General features: G+C 34.3%; 1 protein-coding gene across 1 annotated transcript; it reads left to right on the forward strand.

Moving 5' to 3' along the window:
• The first annotated feature begins 406 nt into the window (after nucleotides 1-406).
• Nucleotides 407-16,426, forward strand: LOC123918041 (callose synthase 5-like). Its single transcript, XM_045969977.1, has 43 exons — nucleotides 407-545; nucleotides 696-887; nucleotides 981-1,081; nucleotides 1,995-2,116; nucleotides 2,199-2,295; nucleotides 2,420-2,530; nucleotides 2,616-2,744; nucleotides 2,853-2,945; nucleotides 3,073-3,164; nucleotides 3,287-3,413; nucleotides 3,562-3,699; nucleotides 3,799-3,875; nucleotides 3,964-4,042; nucleotides 4,117-4,242; nucleotides 4,326-4,440; nucleotides 5,206-5,540; nucleotides 6,286-6,338; nucleotides 6,443-6,503; nucleotides 6,597-6,678; nucleotides 6,752-6,801; nucleotides 6,891-6,977; nucleotides 7,310-7,429; nucleotides 7,512-7,603; nucleotides 7,735-7,822; nucleotides 7,892-8,052; nucleotides 8,532-8,655; nucleotides 8,797-8,888; nucleotides 9,009-9,126; nucleotides 9,232-9,383; nucleotides 10,216-10,325; nucleotides 10,412-10,537; nucleotides 10,620-10,688; nucleotides 10,964-11,150; nucleotides 11,265-11,376; nucleotides 11,458-11,577; nucleotides 11,663-11,778; nucleotides 11,856-11,939; nucleotides 12,423-12,535; nucleotides 12,613-12,842; nucleotides 13,690-14,487; nucleotides 14,931-14,981; nucleotides 15,082-15,267; nucleotides 15,663-16,426. Exons 2-43 carry the CDS (start codon nucleotides 698-700, stop codon nucleotides 15,891-15,893), a joined length of 5,745 nt encoding a protein of 1,914 aa, XP_045825933.1. The 5' UTR covers nucleotides 407-545; nucleotides 696-697; the 3' UTR covers nucleotides 15,894-16,426.
• The last annotated feature ends 897 nt before the right edge of the window (nucleotides 16,427-17,323 follow it).

The raw sequence follows: 17,323 nt of genomic DNA on the forward strand, positions 1-17,323 counted from the left end.
TGACTTAAGAAAGAAGAAAAATTTGCTGTAATCTTTTTTAATCATTTCAATTTGTTTGTCCACTAATCAACTCCATCTATCAGTTTAATCTAGTTCGGAGATTAGTTTTTACGTCAAGTGATAAATTAATTGAAGTGAGTTTAGTAAATTAATTTTATAGTGATAAGGAATAAAAATAATTATTAATTGAAGTGAATAAAGGAAAAGTGATGAGTTAGTTAGTTAATAAAAGTCACACTTTCTTCAATTGCATTGCATTGCACCCGCGCTCTCACACTACACTCTCTCATCACTCTCACTTCTTCCCCTTTCTTTCTCCGATCAATCTTCTTCATTTCTTCTTCTTCTTCTTCTTCTTCTTCTTCTTCTTCTTCTTCTTCTTCTTCTTCTTCTTCTTCTTCTTCTTCATCACTTTTCTTCAATTTTCCCTCCACATTCATTCATCTCATCAATCATCCACGAACCATAATCGCGTACACTCCTCCATCGTCATCCAAATTCCACTTCCGCATTTTCATTCTTTCATTTTCCGCGCCAAAAAACAGGTACATTAATCGATTCTAAGTTCTTCTTCATTTCTTGCAGATTAATTAATCGATCTATACTTTTTAAATTAGTAATTAGAATTCAAACCGTTCGTTCAGTTCTTAACCGTTCGCTAATCGCTTTGTTGTTTGATGTTTGAACAAATGCAGTTATGCCGACTCAAAATGTAGATTCTCCGAAAGCGCAGATGAGGAGAGCACCGTCGAGAAGCGCGGCGGTGACGACGGTCTCTATGGAAGTATTCGACAACGAAGTCGTTCCTGCCTCACTCGCTTCCATCTCACCTATTCTCAGAGTCGCTAACGAGATTGAATCAGAGCGTCCTAGAGTTGCATACCTATGTATGTATAATCATAATTAGTTTATAATAATCCTTGTAATTAAGTTTTAAGTTGTAACTGCTTTGTTAATTTGTTAAAATTGAAATTATGCAGGTAGGTTTTACGCATTCCAGAAAGCACACAGGTTGGATCAGAGTTCCACCGGTCGTGGTGTTAGGCAGTTTAAGACGTTGTTACTGCAACGATTGGAGAGGGTAACTACCTTTTATTCTTTCAAATTGATCTACGTTGTTCATGCAAAATGATAAGTTACTTTAACTAACAAACCGTGCTTAAATTATTCAATAAGTTCTTACAGCATAATCAAATTATTCAATAAGTTCATGCAAAATGATAAGTTACTATAACTAACAAACTGTACTTAAAGTATTCAATAAATTCTAACAAACTGTGCTTAAAGTATAATACATGCATGAGTCTTAATTGTCACTCACTTAAGTCAATTTGAAAATATCAAAGGAAAACAAGAGTTTTTTTGTTTAATAAAAAATGTTTGGGGTCCATCCTCTTTTTCCTACACCTGTAATATATGATTAATTAAATGTAAAATTATACGGTAATTAATTCAGTTAAGTAAATTATTAATCTATATCACATTCAAATTTCTGATTAAACATTAACTATGTGTTGACCACTTTTTTAAACATAATTAACTAAAATACAGTATCATTGATGTAAAAGAAAAAAAATGTCTTCATATCATGTAACTTTTTGTACATATGCGCTTCTAATAAGTAACGTAATTAGTAATGTGTGTGATATTCTTATTTGGCCACACAAATAATAAATTATGCATAGTGACTGTCTTAGTGTCAACTGATGTGTGTGTTGACATAAGCTATTGATGTTAAAATTGGATGGTCTAATGAAAAATGAACCTAATCATCTCAAGACTCAATTTGAACTTGAAGGATAAAAAAACAATTTAGTACTAGTAGTATTCATACACAAAATAAACATATTATTTACATGAATAACCTAAGCAGATTAAGAAATCATTTGCTCCCTTCCTATTAACTGATAGTCGAGGAAAATATATAAGCTAAAATGTAAATTGCGCGGAAATATTACCTTTTTGTTAAACGTGCATAATTTTTCGAACACCAGGACAATGCAACAAGTCTTGCCACTCGGATTAAGAAAACAGATGCAAGGGAAATCCAGGCTTATTATGAACAATACTATCAACAATATGTCAGAGCTCTTGACCAAGCGGATCAGGCAGACAGGTAAACACTAAATACTAATTTCACTTGTGTTGTATATAGACTTGTAGCAGATTCTGTAAGTTACATTGAAATCCCTTTACAGGACTCAGCTCAGTAAAGCTTACCAGACTGCTGGGGTGCTCTTTGAAGTGCTTTGTGCCGTTAATAAGACCGAGAAGGTTGAAGAAGTAGCTCCCGAGGTTAGTCTCCATTCATATTCGTTCACTTTTTGTTTAGTTTAGTTTTTTTTAATAAGAAAAAAAAGTAAATTTAATTTTTAACCTTTCAAATATTCAAATCTGGAGGCATTGTTTGTGTTTGCAGATTATCGCCGCTGCTAGAGATGTCCAGGAAAAGACGGAGATTTATACGCCGTATAATATTCTTCCTCTAGACTCTGCTGGTGCTTCTCTGCCCATTATGCAGTTTGAAGAGGTGTTCTTGATTGACTAATGATGAATCTTTGTGTTCTGTTAACTTGACATAGTGCTGAGTTTGAACTGCTTTCTTTTGCTATTAGATTAAGGCTGCTGTTTCTGCGCTGTGGAACACTCGTGGCTTGAACTGGCCTGTCTCATTTGAGCAACAGATCCATAGATCTGGAGATTTAGACATTCTTGATTGGCTTAGAGCAATGTTTGGTTTCCAGGCATGTATTTTGTACACATAATACTATGGGAGAAAAAAGATTTATTATTGACCAAATTTTTGTATGGCCTCCTTCAATTGTTAATGTATTCGGTTTATTTGAGCACAGAAGGACAGCGTGAGGAATCAAAGGGAGCATTTGATTCTGCTTCTTGCTAACTCTCATATAAGGCTAAACCCTAAACCCGAGCCTTTTAACAAGGCATGTATTTGTTTCCCACTTTCCCTGTTTCAGGAAAAAACAAAGCTGAAATTGTAATCAAAAGAACTCTAGTAATTGAATTCACTTGTTTTTTCTCTCTGCTTTCTTTTTGATTTTATCATTCCAGCTCGATGATCGTGCTGTTGATTCTCTGATGAAAGATCTCTTTAAGAATTACAAAACATGGTGCAAATTTTTGGGACGAAAGCACAGTTTACGGTGAGATATAACAATCTCAGAATCAATGAACATTTGCATTTTTATCTTTTGCCTTAATAATTTCAAGAATAAAATCTGAATTTTTTTATGGTAAAAAGTGCTTATAGTGTTCTTTTACTCAGACTGCCTCAAAGTCAACCGGACATACAGCAGAGGAAGTTGCTTTATATGAGTCTGTATCTTCTCATTTGGGGTGAAGCGTCCAATGTTCGCTTCATGCCAGAGTGTCTATGCTACATATTTCACAATGTGAGTACACACACATATATACCGTATGTTTCACAATATCTTGTGCCATAGTGTCTTTGCAAATGTAATATAATGTCTTCCCTGTAATCTTTATAAATTTGCTAGTGATTTGAGCATATTTGCTAACAATGGCCAAGTTTGACCTCAGATGGCATATGAACTGCATGGTTTATTGGCTGGAAACGTCAGCATTGTCACTGGTGAAAATATCAAGCCTTCTTATGGTGGAGATGACGAGGCATTCCTACGAAAGGTTATCACACCCCTATATCAAGTAATTGAAAAGGTGTGATGTTGTCTCTCATGGACATTGTAGTAACTTCTCAGGTGCCTATGTTCCCTGTCACGGCTTGCAAAATTGTAATAACCATGTTGATCAATCCAGGAAGCTAAGAAGAGCAGAAATGGAAAGGCTGCACACTCAGCATGGTGCAACTATGATGATCTAAATGAGTATTTCTGGTCTGTGTTCTTTCAGGATTTTATTGCTGAAATTGACTTGGTTTGTTTCAACATTCATTACTTGACTGTTTTTTTGTTGTTGCTGCAGGTCACTTGATTGCTTCTCTCTTGGATGGCCCATGCGTGATGATGGCGATTTTTTTAAATCCACAAGTGATTTGACACAGGTTATATTTTAAGAAGTTACTGGAATGATTTTAAAATACTTTATTTTTAGTTCTTAATATAAATTCCATATCAGGGAAGAAAGGGTGCGCCAAGAAAATCCGGAAAAATTGGAAAATCAAATTTTGTTGAAACACGGACGTTTTGGCACATCTTCCGCAGTTTTGATCGTCTCTGGACCTTTTTTTTACTGGGTTTGCAGGTATTCGTGTAATAAGAGGACATGCTTAAGTTGATATTTCCCCTTATTGTGGTTATGACAAGTCTTGAGAATTCTTATTACAGGTGATGTTCATTATTGCATGGGATGGGATTTCACTGATGGAAATCTTTCAGAAGGATGTTTTATATAAACTGTCTAGTATATTCATCACAGCATCCATTCTGCGCTTGCTTCAAAGTATGAAACATTCACTAAAGTGCTCATGTTAAAACTTATCAGGGTCACTCGGAACAATATTTTTTATATTTATGGTCTGATAATGCTATTTGTGTTAGAAGGTTGATGTTTAATTTGTAGAATTTCATAAGTCATCATGCGGGAACTACAAAACTCACGTGTCTGATACGAGAAGCAGAATTAGCACTAAATTATATTTTAGTGTTTGACAAGTTCCAATGGAATTTGAGTGTTTAATTAAATGATATGTTGTTATCAGAGTTCTTTCTCTCCTCTATTCACTGTTGAGGTTTTATGTACGTTATGTGCTTATGATTTGTTCCTAACATATCATTTCTATTGATTTTCAAATATTTTTATTCAGAAAATAAATTTTGTAAGGACAATTTATATAAAATCAATCAGATTTTTACCTTTAGGATTTACCTGCCATGTATTATTTGGTGATCAATCAATTAATGCCTAAAAGTTTTGTTATGAAAATTTCTAGCAAGATCATGTATAGAGAATGTTTTCTTCAATGTCGGTTCTCATTTGTATTATTTTTTTACTCTAGTTGATTCGTTTTCTAAATTGGAATCTTGCTAAAACTTATAATGTTTCTAGCTGGAAAGTAAGGATAAGTTATTATTTCTATAACATTTTACATTTTCTTTTTGATGTGTTATTGAAGTATGTATATAATATATTATTGTCTGGTTTTTTTCTTTCTTGCCTGTTCCTTTTTATTTGCTTTAATTTCTGTTCCTCTTTGTATTGATTTAGGCATCTTGGATCTGGTCCTGAACTTCCCAGGCTATCATCGATGGAAATTCTTCGATGTGCTAAGAAATATTCTTAAAGTCATTGTCAGCTTTATATGGGTTATCATTCTTCCACTCTTCTATGTACATTCTTTCAAGGGTGCACCTCAGGGTCTCAAGGAGTTGCTTTCTTTTTTCAAACAAATAAATGACATTCCAGCACTGTACATGCTGGCAGTTGCATTGTACATGTTACCAAACTTATTAGCAGCTGCACTCTTTCTTTTCCCAATGCTAAGGCGCTGGATTGAAAATTCAGACTGGCACATAGTTAGATTCTTCTTATGGTGGTCTCAGGTAGTCATGTTTTCTGTTCTCTTAAACATTTAAGTGTTTTCTTCATGGTTTAAATTGAAACTATTTTGTTGGTGATAAGTGTTTTTCAACGTAATTGTTTGTTATTTTGTAAGTAGTGCAAATTGCCACTTGTGCCTAGAAATCTGCGGGGAACAGTTTTTTTTTTTTTTTTAAATGGAAGGTAAATACATGATATCTATCATGTTAAGAGCATAAAGCTAATATTAATGAGGACTTTGTAGAGAGAACGATCGTTGAAGACTGCATACATATACATATATTTAATAACAATTAATTTATATATATGTAAGATAATTACACTTGAATGAAAGACAAACATGCAACAAAATTCTTATTTACACACACACACACAAAATTCTTATTTAGTTGATTTTAATTTGTGTCCTCACTCCATAAGATATCTTCTGACTCTACTATGTATAACTTTCTATACACTACAGTTTTATTAGTCCTATAGTTTAATTATAACTATCCATTGTGTTCTAAGTTACAGTTTTCCCATAAAATTGATTATTCATTAATAATAATAATAATGATTTTGTATAGTATTTATGATGACAACATTTATGGTGCTCCATAAATTTTGCTTCAAGCCATTTTTCTCCATATTTTTTTGAATGGGTGATAAATGTCTGCTGATAAATGTCTACTTTTCTCGCTCATTGATTTGGGTTCTTTGAGTATCATCCGTCCATTAACTAACTGATAATTTCTTCCCATGCAGCCAAGAATATATGTTGGAAGAGGAATGCATGAAAGTCAATTTGCTCTCCTAAAGTAGGATTCACGCAAAATACTGTTCCTGAATTAATTTGTGTTAGTTTGCCCTTGTTTATTGTATGAAACGTGTTCCATCATGTATATTCTTTTATGAATTTCAGGTATACTATTTTCTGGGTGTTGCTATTGGCTTCAAAATTTTTATTCAGCTTTTATGTCCAGGTAAACTATTATATATGCAATCATTGTTAGTTACATAACAAGCCAACCTTGTGAAGTTGGGCCTCTTTTTTTAAGTGTTCCATTTGTTATCAGATAAAACCTCTAGTTAAGCCAACCAAGGACATAATGAGCATTCAACATGTTGAGTATGCTTGGCATGAGTTTTTCCCCAATGGTAATTTCTTCTTCCTTTTATCGAAGACTTTGCAACTTGTGCTTGTTGATCTAATACTTTCCACACTATGCAGCTCAAAACAACTATTGTGCAGTTGGTGCACTGTGGGCTCCTGTACTTATGGTTTGTATGTTAATATCCTGTTTATGTTTACATATATTAATTTTTCACTTATTCAGATATCTCAGTGTATCATGTCATTTTCAATACAGGTTTATTTCATGGACACTCAAATTTGGTATGCGATCTTCTCAACTATGTATGGCGGCATTGTTGGAGCCTTTGATCGCCTAGGAGAGGTCCTCATCAGTTTCATCTTATTTTAAATTAATTTGAGATTGATTATTTTCTTGTGTTTTTCTTTTAATTTTTTTGTAAAATACACACAAACAGAAAGTCAAACATATGCAGTTGAGTTAAGAAATTTATAGGACCCGTTTGGATACAAAGTACTGGATCATCATTTTCTTATATTTTTATGAAATTCTGAAATCCTCAATTGTTAAAGAACCTTGGGCTTTTCTTTTCATTTTTCAATGGAACTTCAGACTGGATTGCATTTATGGATTAAAAAAAGCAAAATACTTCAGTTTACAAATTTTAACAGTCAGCTATCTATTTGCTTGCACAGATACGCACTCTGGGCATGCTAAGATCACGGTTTCAGTCAATGCCTGGTGTATTCAACACATGCTTGGTTCCTTCTAATAAGAAAAAAGGAAGATTCTCCTTCTCAAAGCAATTCTCTGAGGTTCTTGCTACCACATTTTCATTGCTAAGTACATTAAGATAAATATTTATTCATCTTCATTTTAGTTCCCGTGCTTGTGTAGAGTTCTGCAAGCAGAAGGAGTGAAGCTGCCAAATTTGCCCAATTATGGAATGAAATTATTTGCAGTTTTCGTGAGGAAGATCTCATAAGTGATAGGAAAGACCTCAAAGACAAACTCTTCAGTTTTATCCCTTTGTTCTCAATCATAGCTTCAAGTCTTCCTCCTCTATGTTTTGTTCCTCTGTCCAAAACCTGTTTAGGATTAAACTATGTTTGCATGACTTCAGGGAGATGGATCTTTTGCTGGTTCCTTACACATTGGGTCCTGATCTCAAAATAATTCAGTGGCCACCATTTTTGCTTGCAAGCAAGGTCAGGGAGATTCAATTTTGATATTATGTTTATGAGTGGATCATACGATGACAGTGTCAACCTTTACAGATTCCTGTAGCATTGGATATGGCAACTCAATTTCGAGGGAGGGACTCTGATCTGTGGAGGCGCATCTGTGCAGATGAATATATGAAATGTGCTGTGATTGAATGCTATGAATCTTTTAAACAAATTCTACATGATTTAGTGATTGGAGAAACTGAAAAAAGGTATATCATTTTGGTGCATGCCAATTTTAGTTTACACTTCATGCTAAAAGCATTAAGATTAGAAATAGTAGAACCATTTTTTGTGTGGGGAAAATTAGGCTCTGTTCCAATAATACTATCCTGCTTAGATATGTTTTTGTAAAAAGACAACTCTTGCAGTCTATCAGTTTTCATAAATAGCAATTTCACTAATATGCTTTTATTTCTCCTTTTTTATTCTGTCTATACTTTAAATCTCTTTCTGGGTTAGTATTTGACAACATGAAGTAAATAACTGAAAAGGACAAAATGGTTAACTTGTATAATCAGTATTAGTTTGACTCACATTAATTCAAAATTTTACACAGCATTGCAAAGATCATTTAATATTTCTTATTAGCTGTATGCTGTTTTCCTTAAATGGAGCTTATAATTGAATCTATAAATTTAATTAAAATTGAATCATTATCAGTACTTCTGAATTCATTATGATGGACCAGGATAATTTCCATCATTGTTAAAGAAGTCGAGAGGAACATGTCAAAGAATATACTTACTATAAATTTCCGGATGGGCTTCTTACCCTCCCTTTGCAAGAAGTTTGTGGAGCTTGTAGAACTTTTAGTGAGTCTTCAGAAGAAAACTAACTATATCTGTAGTTTGTATTCTTTTTTTTGAAGAAGCTATATCTGTAGTTTGTATTCTTGACTGGTTCTTGCCTATAACCATTCTAGTTGGAAACTTGTGCATTCCTTTTTGTCTCAGAAAGATGCAGATCCATCGAAGAGGGGTACAGTGGTGGTCTTGCTGCAAGACATGTTAGAAGTTGTTATTGATATGATGGTGAATGAAATCAGGTTAGTTTAAAATAACGACACTGAACTTGAAATATATTATATATTAATATGATAGTGTGAATGGATCTTTCTTTGAAAATAATAATGCTTGCATTTTCTTTTTCTTGTCATGTTCATCAGTGAATTGGCAGAACTTAATCAAATTAGTAAGGATACTGGAGAGCAAGTTTTTGCTGGTACTGAGGCAATGCCTGCTATAGCATTTCCTCCTGTGGTTACAGCACAATGGGAGGAACAGGTCTTAGTATTGCAATTTTAATTTTAGTTCTTATTTTTTTAGGTTATATTATTATTCAACAATCCATAAGTGCCTATAACCAATGAATAATTTTGGTTGTTCCAGTTAAGACGTCTTTACCTACTCTTGACGGTGAAGGAATCAGCTATTGAGGTTCCAACAAATAGTGAAGTACGCAGAAGGATTGCATTCTTTACAAATTCATTGTTCATGGATATGCCACGTGCTCCCCGTGTCCGTAAAATGCTCTCATTCAGGTTACAGTTCCTTGATTCACAGCCATGCCATAATATGGGACCAGGATGCAGTGCATTCATAAATGGGTGCAGTTACTGCAGTCAAAGCCCCACCAACCATTGGATTTATTTTCTATCCATTATCCACCCTTAGATTGTTTTGTCCAAAAAAATTTAAAAAAAACACTTGTAGAGAGAGATAGAGAGAGGTGACTGCAGCTAATCTGCATCCCATTTATGCCCATGTTATCCTTTCTAGAGAATATAAACTGCAGAACTGTAATTATTTTTTTGTGGACACCAAATGGTGCAAATTAAAAATAAAGCTAATAGAAGCTATATCCATCAGTGTTGTTTTATTTTTATTTTTCTTTTCCAAATCATTAAAAGTCATGTATAGGTCTTTTGGTTCCTCCAATATCTCTCCATCAGCACTCTTTTTAGCACTTATATGGATTCCATGATCGGTTTGTCCTGCATGAAATCAAATTGATTTTCTGTTATAGTGGTTGTCTTATCTTAAATTGATTATTATCCTATTTTTATATATAGGTTTAAAAATGATTTTGGTCCCTGCAAATATACAACTCTTTGCTTTTAGTCTTTGTAAAAAATCATTTTTGTTTTTAGTCCTTGCAAATATTAAAAAAATTGTTTTTGGTCCTTGCAATTTCTTTTACTCCCTGTAAAGTTTGTTTACTTTAATTTTCGTCCCTCAAATATTGAGTACATTATGACCAAGTTTGATATTAGGCACATTTTACAATATATATTTTATTTATTTAATATTTCAAAATGTGATGCAGCAAGAAGCTGTCCTGTATCTTATATATAACCTTTTGCTTCTTTTCAGTGTCTTAACTCCATACTACAGTGAAGAGACTGTGTATTCTAAGAATGACATTGAGGTTGAAAATGAGGACGGTGTGTCAATCATATATTATTTGCAAAAGATTTTCCCTGGTTTGTAATAACTCATACAACATAGCTTTATTGACTGTATAATGATAATATAGAATGGACCAGCTGAAATTTAGTAATTTTGCCAGATGAATGGAATAACTTCATGGAGCGACTTGATTGTAAGAAAGATAGCGAAATATGGGAAAAAGATGAGAATATATTACAACTACGTCACTGGGCCTCATTAAGAGGACAAACACTTTGCAGGACAGGTATACAATGATTCCCTTTTCCCTCCCCTCTGGCTGGATTTGGTCGATTGATATTTTTCCTCTTACTTATAAACTAATGTAGTTAGGGGAATGATGTACTACCGGAGGGCGTTAAAGCTCCAGGCATTTCTTGACATGGCTAGTGAAAAAGGTAAGGCAAAGTTGGTTTTATTCTATGTGATATTTAGCAAAATGTATAGGTACCATGGAAGGCATCTGATTTATTGTTTTTTGCAAACCCTGGGACCTTAGTCTTTTCTTATTTGTACACATCTTCAACAAACATTTCCTTGCTTATCTCATATCCAGTAAATAGAACTGTCCTATTCATTATTAAGGCTCAAAAGGGTAGCTATCTGCCAAGATGATTGCCCTTTCTATTTTCTATTTTTATTTTTTATTTTTTTCATTTTTGGCTTTGTGCAGATATCCTCAATGGATACAAAGCTATTACACTTCCATCCGAGAAAGATAAAGAGAGTCAGAGCCTATATGCAAATTTAGAGGCTATGGCTGACATGAAATTCACGTATGTTGCTACCTGTCAAAACTATGGGAATCAGAAGCGTAGCGGAGACCGGCGTGCAACAGATATCTTGAATTTGATGGTTAAGTATGTTCGCCTGTTGTTAGACTAATCTGTGTACTTCAAGTCAATATAGATTTGACTTTTAGTTTTTCAAGTTCACTTGATTGAAGAATCTAATTTTTGTTTCTTTATTTATAGCAATCCCTCACTCCGTGTTGCATATATTGACGAAGTTGAAGAAAGAGAAAGTGGAAATGTGCAGAAAGTTTATTATTCTGTATTGATCAAAGCGGTGGACAATCGTGACCAAGTAAATGCATATTGATATCAGATAAGTAGTTAATTCCTAATGGCTGTCTCAGAAATAATTGATTTTGTATCTTCTCTGAAGGAAATATTTCGAATAAAACTTCCGGGTCCAGCAAAGTTAGGAGAAGGGAAGCCTGAAAACCAGAATCATGCCCTTATTTTTACTAGAGGGGAAGCCCTTCAGACAATCGACATGAACCAGGTAAAATATATAATTGAAGCCTTATCAAGTTGACAGTGGATGTCAGTGCAAATTTGAAGATGGTGTATTTGAAAATTTCTTCTAGGACAATTACTTGGAAGAAGCTTTAAAAATGCGTAACCTTCTGGAAGAATTTAATGAGGATCATGGAATGCGCCCGCCTACCATATTAGGTGTTCGTGAGCATATCTTTACTGGCGGGTAATGATATTTTTATACATAGAGCTAACACCATCAAGTTTAGATTCTATATTACTTAATTTTATCACTTGTTACAGTGTCTCTTCCTTGGCTTGGTTTATGTCAAATCAAGAAACTAGCTTTGTCACAATTGGTCAAAGAGTTCTTGCAAGACCATTAAAGTAAGCTTTTGTTTCTTTTCTGTGTTTTTATTACACGGTTAACCATGCAGTATATGTTTATCTTGTATGATAAAGTAAGGCAGTGTTTTCAATTTAAAACCTGATAAACGCTTGGCTAATATAAAACCTCTGCCCAAATTAAGGCAGTGTTCTCAATTTAAGAGTGTGGCATGTGCTGGATGTTTAAAATTCAAAACTAGTTTCAAAGGCTAACATATTCGCTTTCAAATCGTAGCTGTTCTAGTTTCTCTTACTGATGATTATTTTTATTTATTTTTTGTTACTTTCTTCCCCTCTTATTTGATTTTCTTCTTTGAGTGTCATCTCCCCTGCTATTTAATGTTTTTGGTGACAATAATCAGTTAACTAGTAGACTTTTGTTTTTGCTATCCTCAGCCATTTTTGTGAGAAAAAAAAACTGAAATATATATAAAAATACATATTTTCCGCCTTATGAACTATGATAGATTTTTTCAATTGTAGGGTTCGATTCCACTATGGTCATCCGGATGTATTTGATAGAATTTTCCATTTAACCCGCGGAGGAATCAGCAAGGCTTCTTGTGGCATCAATCTGAGCGAGGATATATTTGCTGGTAATATTCTTGATACATATTTTTTGCAGTGATATTGGATAGTTATTTCTCTGCATCACATGCCTTTTCTTATTCAGGATTCAACTCAACACTAAGACGTGGGAATATTACTCATCATGAATATATCCAAGTTGGAAAGGGTAGGGATGTCGGGCTCAATCAAATCTCTCTTTTTGAAGCAAAAGTGGCCTGTGGTAATGGAGAGCAAACACTAAGCAGGGATATCTACCGGTTGGGGCATCGATTTGACTTTTTCCGCATGCTATCGTTTTATTTTACAACCGTTGGATTTTATATCAGCTCAATGGTAATGATAAAGCAAAAAATATAGTGATTATATTTTTTTTTATATAAAAGCAATAATTGTTTTTTAGGAAATTTTGTTGCTAAATTTTATACCTGATTGTGTGTTTAAATTAAAAATAAGAGTAATGGGTATGGAAATTATTTTTTGATGCGTTAAACACTAAGATGACCCTCTAATTTGTGAGTTTTCCAATGCTTGTTCATTGAAGTAGCTAGGAGTTTTGTTCTCTTTGAGTATATCTTGAGATTCAAGTATTGTGAATAAAAAAAAGGTCTTGGGAGAGCTTTATCTCCTTCAAGTGATTGCATCTAACTTGACTTAGATTAGTCAGGATCTAAAAATAACGGGTCCCAGGTAAAAGAGAAATCAACACTAAGACTTTGTTTGCGAGTTTAGAGGGGAGGGCTTTGGAGGGAGAAAGGTAGGGGGAAAGATAGAGAAATCTTTCACATTTTTTGAGAGAGTATTTTTATAGAGAATGATAAATAAATGTTTATGATTAATATATTTTTAATTTTAAGAATATTATAACAACATAAGTTAAATTTGAAGAATTCATATAAACCCTCCAATACAATTTTTGAGTTCCACCAAACTAAGTTTTTTGTGTTATGAAGAAAAATATACCCTCCAAACTCCTCCCCTCCCCTCATCTATTCCTTCCACTTGTTTCTTCCTTTTTCCCAAAACTCTCCCCTCCCCTCCCCTCCAAACTCGCCAACAAAGCCCAAGAGTTGACAGTTTATTGATCGAATCTATACAATCGTCTTGGTTACATTTCTTTCGGATTTTATCTTTTTGTTCTTAACTAGCTGTGTGCACTAAAACTTTCTTCTGCTGTTCACAGGCAGTGGTCATCACGGTCTATGCTTTCTTATATGGCAAACTTTACCTGTCATTGAGTGGAGTTGAGGCTGCTATAGTTAAATTTGCTAGAAGGAAAGGAGATGACCCTTTGAAGGCAGCAATGGCTTCTCAAGCCCTTGTGCAAATAGGTCTTCTAATGACTCTGCCGATGATAATGGAAATTGGACTCGAGAGAGGGTTCAGAACTGCTGTAGGTGATCTCATAATAATGCAACTGCAGCTTGCACCCGTTTTCTTCACTTTCTCACTAGGGACGAAGATGCACTATTTTGGGCGCACTCTTCTACATGGAGGGGCAAAGTATAGAGCAACTGGGCGTGGTTTTGTAGTTCGTCATGAGAAGTTTGCAGATAATTACAGGATGTATTCCAGGAGTCACTTTGTAAAGGGGATAGAGTTAGCTTTACTGCTTATATCTTATATGCTTTATGGATCAGCAACTCCTGATACAACAGCATATGCACTTCTCTCAAGCTCAATGTGGTTTTTGGTGTGTTCTTGGTTGTTTAGTCCTTTCCTGTTTAATCCATCAGGATTTGAGTGGCAGAAGATATATGAGGATTGGGAAGATTGGTCAAAATGGATAAGTAGTCGAGGTGGTATTGGTGTTCCTTCAACCAAGAGCTGGGAATCATGGTGGAATGAAGAACAGGAACATCTACAGCACACTGGAATGTGGGGGCTTATTTGGGAGATAGTACTTGATCTTCGTTTCTTCGTATACCAGTATGGGATTGTGTATCATCTTCATGTAGCCAGAGGTGACAAGAGCATCATGGTAATTTCACTTCACAGTTTCATGTCAAACTCTAGAGTCTGCACCTCAGGCTTTCACTGCTGTCACATCTATATCTATACTACATTGTAGCATTTTAAGACAAGAAGTTCCCTGGCTAAAGGAGAACTTTAAAAAAAAATTGGGGGAGGCTGAATATTATTATTTATTTAGGGGGAGGCTGATTATTATTATTTATTTAGGGGGGGGGGGGGGACACTAGGCCACATATTCCCCATTCGGGAATCAAAGTCATCCCCTTTAATTTACAAAGCTAGACAGCAACTACTGTGGTAGCACTTACGGATGACAAATGATTGCAATGAGACAATATTTAGTCCTTATTAAGTAACACCTACCCCCAGTAAACTAAAATGAAAATAAAAAAGAAATAACAGACATGGAGTATATATAGATAAGAGCTTTCTGACATTCGTACTCTCCAGGTTTATGGTCTGTCCTGGCTAGTCATAGTAGCTGTGATGATCATCTTGAAGGTCGGTTTTCAATGATCAAATTTTTCATTATGAAATAAAGCTTTTTCTATTATAATTTTTCAACTGATAATTGGTGGCATACTTGCGTATGAAACTGCAGGTAGTGTCCATGGGTAGAAAGACTTTCAGTGCTGATTTTCAACTTATGTTTCGTCTCCTCAAATTGTCTCTGTTTATTGGAGCAGTTATCATTCTAGTCTTGATGTTTACTCTATTTAGTTTTACATTTGGAGACATCTTTGCGAGTCTTCTAGCATTTTTTCCAACAGGGTGGGCACTTATACAGGTACGTATCTAACAGCCCGCTCTTTGTTTTGATGGATATTTTGTTAGTATGTTTAGGCCCTCTATGTTTTGTAGTCACAATCCCCAGGTTTTATTATTTATTTTTGTTTGTCTCGTGTTGAATATAACAAATAAGTTTCATTTATCAAAGCAATGACTACTTAACTGAATTATATTTCTCTACATAAATCTCAAATTACTTTTTGGGTTGCCAGAAGGAACATTTGTTGCTGCTCACAAAAAATAATGTGAAATTTGTATCCATCATTTTCCACTATATAGCTAGGCACTAAGTTCTTTCTTTTTCTCAATTCATGCTATTATTAGAGAAGTTTCACTAATGAACTTTTGCTGTAAATGTAAAATTGACTGTCTGATCATCTGGTATATGACCAGATAGCACAAGCATGTAGGCCGTTTGTAAAGGCAATTGGAATGTGGGGGTCTGTCAAAGCTTTATCAAGAGGGTATGAATACATTATGGGGGTGATTGTCTTTACACCAGTGGCCATATTAGCTTGGTTCCCATTTGTTTCGGAATTCCAAACTAGACTGCTATACAACCAAGCATTCAGCAGAGGGCTTCAAATCCAAAGAATTCTTGCTGGTGGCAAGAAGAATAAATAAGACAACTGAATCATTTGCAGCAATACTGTTACAGACAGAAGATGAGCCTCATGCGTGCACAGAAGTTTATAAGCAATTGTGATTCGTTGCAGACCGCATATTGAGAATGCAGACGAATTTTTCAATCTCACGTTGGATAAATTCTTGAATATGGGGGAGACGGTGAACTAGATATTATCCAGGAAACAGCACATTTATCTAGGGTTCTTTTAGGATTAACAAATAGTAGTTTACGATAGGAATTACATGATTATAGGTTTGAGAGACAGTGGTATATTTTGATCAAGAGGGGAAAGGGGCAGTGGCATGTTTGGTCCTAGAACTTAAAGGATTAGTGGTTCCCATGTAGAAGAATTGTGTCTGAAATTATGTAAATCTGTATCTAGTGGTTTTCGTCATTCATATTCTCTACTTTTACTTCATAGTTCAGATTTAGAAACACACAAATGTTAAAAAGTAGATGAAAAAAAAATGAATATTACGCTTGTCAACATATATGTATATCAGTATTGTTCATCTTCAAATACATTAGATTTTTAATGAATCCAAAAAGTAAACTTTCTCTTATATATAAGACCGGAGGGAGTATTTAGTATGAACGTAGTGATTACTAATATTGCAATTATCAGTTGGTTCAGTGGTAGTTAACATTGAACTTCGTAAGGATGACCGCGGTTTGATCCCCGCAACTGCGATTGGTAGGGAACTGAAATCATTTGATGTCAGAACTAACTTCAAACCAGATTAAACTCGTGATGAAAGAAAAAAAAAAGGTTATTACTAATCTATTTGTTTTTAATTTAATGAAAAACACATTCAAAAATGGTAAAAGTTAAAGGAAAACTCTTGGGTAGGTTTCGCCTTTCTGATATTTAATACTTTTTTATTTGTCTCCTCTCCCACGACATCAATGTGCAAGCAATTTTCATTTTTGCCATTTCCCTTAAAAAAATGTTTGCCTTATAACTTTGCGTCACATGCAGAAGTCGGGATAAGGATCAAACATATACAAATTCATATACTAGTATATCTCATGATAAAAACAATATAGGAGTCGACTCTGATATTTAGAACAAGGTTTGCCTTATATTTGCTTCACATGGCATGGCAGGCACATGCACTATAATGATGTCTCAGCATTGTCAATTTTTTCTAATGAGTCACCAGGACCTAAGTTCACCTACATTTCTTTTATAAAAAAAAATTGGAGATAATTGATTTTCATAATTACTAGTCCATTTTTGTTATATCATAAATAATAAATAATATTAAAAAGTTCTGCATCAATATGAAATGGTATCTGTATGAATTTATAAAGCAAGGATAATTTTTACTCTCCAAGTTGATTTTGTAGAATTGAATTAAATAGTATTTCATCACTCACCACCATAATTAGACCACCACTATAGGCAGTGATGCCTCTGAAAAGT

The sequence above is a fragment of the Trifolium pratense genome, linkage group LG3 (assembly GCF_020283565.1).
Source record: "Trifolium pratense cultivar HEN17-A07 linkage group LG3, ARS_RC_1.1, whole genome shotgun sequence".
Classification (NCBI taxonomy): Eukaryota; Viridiplantae; Streptophyta; class Magnoliopsida; order Fabales; family Fabaceae; genus Trifolium; species Trifolium pratense.

Coding starts and splice junctions, on each gene's coding strand:
- LOC123918041 (XM_045969977.1), top strand. CDS start 698: ATGCCGACTCAAAATGTAGATTCTCCGAAAGCGCAGATGAGGAGAGCA. Junction 6,802..6,890: donor TGTGGGCTCCTGTACTTATG/GTTTGTATGTTA, acceptor TTTTCAATACAG/GTTTATTTCATGGACACTCA. Junction 10,538..10,619: donor ACAAACACTTTGCAGGACAG/GTATACAATGAT, acceptor AAACTAATGTAG/TTAGGGGAATGATGTACTAC.